Source organism: Salvelinus sp. IW2-2015, linkage group LG26 (assembly GCF_002910315.2).
Source record: "Salvelinus sp. IW2-2015 linkage group LG26, ASM291031v2, whole genome shotgun sequence".
NCBI lineage: Eukaryota > Metazoa > Chordata > Actinopteri > Salmoniformes > Salmonidae > Salvelinus > Salvelinus sp. IW2-2015.
Window position 1 is genome coordinate 19,783,214 of NC_036866.1, and position 7,461 is coordinate 19,790,674.

A 7,461-nucleotide genomic window follows, 5' to 3' on the forward strand; every position below is an offset into this window, starting at 1 on the left:
TGGTGTGTTCTTCTTTTGCAGAGGAAGGCATCAATCACGAGTGCAAGCTGTGTAACCAGATGTTTGACTCTCCGGCCAAGCTCCTGTGTCACCTGATCGAGCATAGCTTCGAGGGCATGGGCGGCACCTTCAAGTGTCCCGTCTGCTTCACAGGTGGGGAGGGGGGGCAGGTGGAGGGCAGTCAAGGTGCTTCAGTGTCTGACCGACATTAACATAAACAAACAGAGACAATTTGAACACATGGTCCACTCGAGCTGCAGGCCCCAACACATTTCTGCCCTTTCACATACATATAATAACATCCCACCCATAGAATAGCAGAGATGCTAATACACGTACCCTGTTACATTCTTCACCTTTCCACCCTCTCCTTCTCTACTCCTCCATCTCTCTGTCTATCCATACCTTCCACCCTCTACCCGCTCCTGTGGTAAAATACAGTCCTCCTCCTGTATCACCTGTATCCTCCTGTATCACAATTCCAGTGGGTCAGCAGTTTACATACACTAAGTTGACTGTGCCTTTAAACAGCTTGGAAAATTCCAGAAAATGATGTCATGGCTTTAGAAGCTTCTGATAGGCAAATTGACATAATTTGAGTCAATTGGATGTATTTCAAGGCCTATCTTCAAACTCAGTGCCTCTTTGCTTAACATCATGGGAAAATCAAAAGAAATCAGCCAAGACCTCAGAAAACATTTTGTAGATCTCCAGAAGTCTGGTTCATCCTTGGGAGCAATATCCAAATGCCTGAAGGTACCGCGTTCATCTGTACAAACATTAGTACACAAGTATAAACACCATGGGACCACGCAGCCGTCATACCGCTCAGGAAGGAGATGCGTTCTGTCTCCTAGAGATGAATGTACTTTGGTGTMCAAAGTGCAAATCAATCCCAGAACAACAGCAGAGGACCTTGTGAAGATTCCGGTACAAAGGTATCTGTATCCACAGTAAAACGAGTCCTATATCGACATAACCTGAAAGGCCGCTCAGCAAGGAAGAAGCCACTGCTCCAAAACCGCCATAAAAAAAGCCAGACTACGGGTTGCAACTGCACATGGGGACAAAGATCGTACTTTTTGGAGAAATGTCCTCTGGTCTGATGAAACAAAAATAGAACCGTTTGTCCATAATGACCATCGATATGTTTGGAGGAAAAAGAGGGGGGCTTGCAAGCCGAAGAACACCATCCCAACAGTGAAGCACGGGGGAGGTAGCATCATGTTGTGAGGGTGCTTTGCTGCAGGAGGGACTGGTGCACTTCACAAAATAGATGGAATCATGAGGCAGGAAAATTATGTGGATACAATGAAGCAACATCTCAAGACATCAGTCAGGAAGATAAAGTTTGGTCGCAAATGGGTCTTTCAAATGTACAATGACCCCAAGAATACTTCCAAAGTTGTGGCAAAATGGCTTAAGGACAACAAAGTAAAGGTATTTGAGTGGCCATCACAAAGCCCTGACCTCAGTCCCATAGAAGATTTGTGGACAGAACTGAAAAAGCGTGTGCGAGCAAGGAGGCCTACAAACCTGACTCAGTTACACAGGCTCTGTCAGGAGGAATGGGCCAAAATTCACCCAACTTATTGTGGGAAGCTTGTGGAAGGCAACTCGAAACATTTGACCAAAGTTAAACAATTTAAAGGCAATGCTACCAAATACTAATTGAGTGTATGTAAACTTCTGACCCACTGGGAATGTGATGAAATAAATAAAAGCTGAAATAAATCACTCTCTACTATTATTATGACATTTCACATTCTTAAAATAAATTTGCGATCCTAACTGACCTAAGACAGGGAATTTTTACTAGGATTAAATGTCAGGAATTGTGAAAAATGTATTTGGCTAAGGTGTATGTAAACTTCCAACTTCAACTGTAAATCCATATAGTAAAGAATTAGCCAAGATAGAAAAAAACTCACTCCACACATCGGAATCAGGGTGCGAGATAGTGAAAATATTATGACAAGTGCCCAAGCTGCAGTTGACCGAGCAGAGCCAGTCCACAGAAGTAAACTCTGTGCTTCTGAGTAGGAGAACTCCGGTCCTTCAAGAGTCCTGCCGTGTTGATGGGAACATTAATTAGAGCTGATTTACCCATGGTGCAACCTGGTGAGATGTCCCCCCTGAGTGGCTGAGACTCACACAGTCCACTCTATTCAGTCACAGGCACAGCCACAGAGTAAAGCACATGGCCAGGGCCGGCCAGGCGTAGCACAGAGACTAGCCCATCCATAATCAGCTTGATCATGGCACATGCACAGTCACAGGGCTGGACAGGTGTAACACTGAGACTAGCCGAGACTAGCAGGCCGAGCAGAATGGCTCAAGGTCCTTCAGGCTTGGCCGTGGTCCCCTGTGTCTGCTGMGCCCTAGATCAGAAAGGCCCTGAGAGGTCAGAGAATAAAGAGCAGTTTGAAAGAGGAGGSCGGCTAATCCTCTGTGGCCGTCCGGACGGTTTAGGGCCCCGCTGTACGTGTCCTCAGAGTTAAGCAGCCAGGGCTCTACAGGCAGCAGGCTGAAAGTCACATTGGACCTTCTGCTCCCCTCTAAGAATCAGAAATCATCATTTCCACTGAAATATAGATACGGTTGACCGCAGCTGAGATGTCATTTTGTGTCCGTCTTTATCCATTGTCATCTTTCTGTTTGTCTTTCTGCATTTTTTTGTCTGTTTTTAGTATTTCTCTATCTGTTTCTCTAGTAATTGGACATCCCAATCCCTCGCTGTCTGTTTAAGAATCTACCTGTTTATGTCTGTTTGTCTGTTGGTTTCTGTTTGTCTGCATCAGAAGACTTACTGTAAGCTGAGACCATGTAGCAGCTGCCCTTCTCTCTCTCTCTCTCTCTCTCTGTTCCTCTCAGTAGATGTGTTCCCCCCTTCCCCCACAGGTACACAGCACTCTTTTAAAGTTTAACTCTATTCCTGTGCGGGTTATGAATAAGTTAGGAGGTGCTGCTCCTTTGGGGAGGGTTAATAATTTAGACTTTCCACACACACAGCAAACTTAAGTTTACTGAAACAAAACAGAAGAAAAAAAACACAGGAGCGAAAATTAAAAAACAGGAATGGAGGATAATTTATTGATAAATATCACAAGGTTTGTAGGGGATAGTGTAGTCTGCATGCTGTCTCCCCCATCTTTCCATCTCTCCTCTCATCCCCGTAGTGGCTCTGATGGCGCTTCATCCACTAATGCTCATGTGAGAGGGTTCCTTTTCTCTTTATTTGTATTGACGCTGTTGAAGTTGTTGTTTTAGTTGAACTAGTATGACTTTGTCTCTAGCCTCAGTATTTGCAATCAGGGAGAGCGAGACTTGAAACCTTTCCCTTTTCCCTCGCAAAATTGTATTCAAAAATCTAGTTCTCTGGTTAGCATAACTTATCACCAGTCTGACCAATCATCTAACCTATCCTCCTCCTTCTCCCCTCCCCCAGCCTTTGTCCAGGCCAATAAGCTGCAGCAGCACATCTTTGCCGTCCACGGTCAGGAGGACAAGATCTACGACTGCTCCCAGTGTCCACAGAAGTTCTTCTTTCAGACTGAGCTCCAGGTCAGTACACTAACACTTCAAAACAACAGAGAGTGATGGCATCTCTCAGCACCATACAGCATCTTTTGCTGGCCAATATAATCTAAAATCATAAGATATGACTTCAATATTTATTGCTTCTAATGGACTCCTGAGTATCTTAGCAGAATTTTGATAAACCAATATTTTGTCCACCTCAGTTTATGGTCTTCACAACCAGGATTCAATTCCAGTCTTAAACAGGCTGTTATAACAGGGTATAGTTAAATGTGTTCTGTGGTATGATTGATAATTAATAAGGAAATTATCAGCAGAGTAAATGAGTAGCTTCCTTATGGGCAGTAACGGTTAGACTCCAGTCTATTGCTAATCAATCAGCTCTCCTGCTGGGCTCTCTGGTGCACACACACACACATACACACACACACACACACACACATACACATACACATACACATACACATACACATACACATACACACACACAAACACTTCCCCTGACACAAGCACACACACTCCTCATCTCATTCATACATACTCTTACAGGAATCCATTTGATTATCATAGTGAGAGGCCATCCTTTAGCTGGGCTACCGCTACCACATACACYACCAAAAGTATGTGGACACCTGCTCGTCGAACATTGCATTCCAAAATCATGGYCATTAATATGGAGTTGGTCCCCCCTTTGCTGCTATAAATCCTCCAGTCTTCTGGGAAAGGTTTTCCGCTGGATGCTGGAACATTGCTGCGGGGACTTGCTTCCATTCAGCCACGAGCATTAGTGAAGTTGGACACTGATGTTGGGCGTTTAGGCCTGGCTCGCAGCCGGCATTCCAATTCATCACAAAGGTGTTGGATGGGGTTGAGGTCTGTGCAGGCCAGTCAAGTTCTTCCACACCAATCTCAACAAATCATTTCTGTATGGACCTCGCTTTACGCACAGGGGCATTGTCATGCAGAAACAGTAAAGGGCCTTCCCCAAAGCACAGAATAGTCAGAATGTCACTGTATGCTGTAGCATTAAAGATTTCCCATACCTGGAACTAAGGGGCCTAGCCCAAACCATGGAAAACAGCCACATACCATTATTCCTCCTCCACCAAACTTTACATTTGGCATTATGCATTTGGGCAGGTAGCGTTCTCCTGGCATCTGCCAAACCCAGATGAATCCGTCAGACTGCCAGGTGGTGTGGCGTGATTCATCACCCCAGAGAACACCTTTTCACTGCTCCAGAGTCCAATGGTGGTGAGCTTTACTCCACTCCAGCTGACACTTGGTATTGCACATGGTGATCTTAAGCTTGTGTGCGACTGCTCGGCCATGGAAACCCATTTCATGAATCTCCAGACGAACAGTTCTTGTGCTGACATTGCTTCTAGAGGCAGTTTGGAACTTTGTAGTGATTTTTGCAACCTAGGCACTTCAGTACTCAGTGGTCCCGTTCTGTGAGCTTGTGTGGCTTACCACTTCACGGTGGAGCCGTTGTTGCTTCTAGACGTTTCCACTTCACAGTAACAGTTGACCGGGGCAGCTCTAGCAGGGCAGAAATTTGACAAACTGACTTGTTGGAAAGGTGTCATCCTATGATGGTGCCACGTTGAACGTCTCTGAGCTCTTCAGTAAGACCATTCTACTGCCAATGTGTTTCTATGGAGATTGCATGGCTGTGTGCTCGATTTTATACACCTGTCAGCAAAGGGTATGGCTGAAATAGCCGAATCCATTAATTTGAAGGGGAGTCCACATACTTTTGTATATATAGTGTACTACCTGTAGTACGAACACACCTACATATACTTATACACACTGMTTTAACCACTGAAGACGCTGACACACTGTACATGTACATGCAGACGCAAAGACATGCGGATCTAGCCACCCCTCCCCTCCATCAGTTTTACTTTCTTTCCTCCATCCGTCCACTCCTCCCTCCCTCTCTCCCCCCACCCTGTCCTGGCAGGGTTCTGGCTGGGTCGGGTCATTAGGGTCCAGACAGATCGTGGAGGGCCACACTCTGTATAACTCACTCCAGAGTGGGTCCAGTGGGCAGCTGGGGTCAGTGTTATTCTGCCCTGCCCCTGGCTGGATCCATCATCCTGAGCTATCGGTCTACTACTACCAAAAACCCTCCCTCTCCCCCTCTCTTCCTCATGTGTTCTCCCTCCCTCTCTCCCTCTATTTCTCATGTGTTCTCCCTCCCTCTCCACTCTGGTAGTTGGTAGAGGAGTGGGTGGGTATGCTAGCCTTAGGAGTGAGCTGCCTGTGAGCATAATGGACAAATAATATCCATGGCTCCATTTTGGGGGCTGTAACCTAAATCTCCTGACCAGCCCACAGAGCCCCCCCCTCTAGCCCCGGACCCGGCCCCCCCACCCTGACGTGACAGTGATGTAGGGCTGACGGGGGTGGGCATATGGCCAGTCAGTCCATTTAGCAGCAGGAGGAGCGCTGAACCCTGTCGGTCAGTGTCTGCCTCACTCCGATGCCGGGCGACCGAGAGATAAACACCAACTGATCGCACAGTGTGGCACGGCCCATCTCGCGTCGCTCCACTTTTCCACACTCCTCCATTTTTCCTCCATTCATTCCAATCTGTATGGCCACACCTCTCCCTCCTGACCGGGTCACGCTGTCTAAAAGCGGTGATGTTCCTCTCTGAGCTCGTCTAGGTAGGACCACTCGCTCCATCACCAAGCTATAGGAACGCCACACTCACATGGCCACAGCAGCATCCTCTGATGGGCTTGAGTGTGTATTCACTTTTACTGGCCCTGTTCCATGTTTGGACATTGCCTCACCCTTCCCTCCCACAAGCTCCCCAGCCCACCCCTGTGCTTTGCCCCAGGAGGAACAGTTGGGGATATGCAGTGGTCTGAGTGCGGAGATGAACTGGGCTGAACTGGGCTGGTCGTGGAGGTTAGTGGTGGGCCTGGTTGTTTGGGTGTTTGTGTTAATGAGGTCTGAATGGATGGAGGATGGAGGAGGCTGGCTYACCTGTCTGGGCTGTGCCCTGCTCGGGGCTCCCTACCCCAGCCCTCTGAGGGCCCAGGCAGGGCCACCCTCCGTTAATCTTTCAGCTGTCCCTTGGGCCTGTGGGGGGACACGTCACTGCATCATCCCTTCTCCCTCATGGCCACCTACTCCACGCTCCTCACTTTTCAAAACTCTCTCTCATGTCTCCTCTCTCTCTCTCGCTTTCTCTCTCTCTCTCTCTCGCTTTCTCTCTCTCCTTGTCCCATATGTACCAGCCCCCATTCATATTTTAGCCCGTCTCAGCTCCTCTCGTCTCTTCTCTCCTCATCTGTGCCTCTCCCCAATGCCCCATAAATAGTGCAGACGTAAGCTGGTAAATAAGTGATGCTTCGCCCCTGATCAGCACTGTTAGACCCAGCCTGCCGGATCTGGATTCCTTTACTGGAAACTTCAGAGACTTGGCTGTTTTTTGTGTGTTGTTGTTTGTCTCCCCCAGGTGCCTCAGAGCCCCCCCCCCCCCTGCCCCACACTCACCAACCCTCACCCCTCCGTGGTCTGCTGTCATTCGCTGACAGCATGGCTGATCTTTACACTATTTAATTTACCCTCGAGGGGGGCGCGCCACCAGTGCTCCCACCTCTGTTCGCATGTGTGTACACTATTTCTTTACACTAGTAATATTTGACTGGCCAGTCAGCAGTTTGGAATGAGCAGAGGGGGAGGGGTCTCTTGTCTTCCGGCTTGTTTTTTTTTGATTCCTCTGCCCCCCTTCCTCTACACTCCAGAAAGTGTGAATATGTTGAGGGCCGCGCATTTCTCATCCAAGCTATGCTGGCTATGACAGTACTGTATGGGAGCTGGGTTTGGCTCCTTAGAGCAGAGATTACAGAGAGCGGAACAGGCTGTCAGCGTTTACACAGGCCAGTCCAATCTCTCTCT

At 47.9% G+C, this 7,461-nt stretch overlaps 1 protein-coding gene across 2 annotated transcripts in view; it reads left to right on the forward strand.

The window, feature by feature from the left end:
* Positions 1–7,461, forward strand: part of LOC111952511 (zinc finger protein 423) — a 171,886-nt gene that overhangs the window by 152,888 nt on the left and 11,537 nt on the right. For both annotated transcript variants that reach the window (XM_023971242.2, XM_023971243.2), the window contains 2 exons: positions 22–153; positions 3,449–3,564. In XM_023971242.2, the coding sequence (XP_023827010.1) occupies positions 22–153; positions 3,449–3,564 (248 nt within the window). The remainder of the gene's footprint in view (positions 1–21; positions 154–3,448; positions 3,565–7,461) is intronic.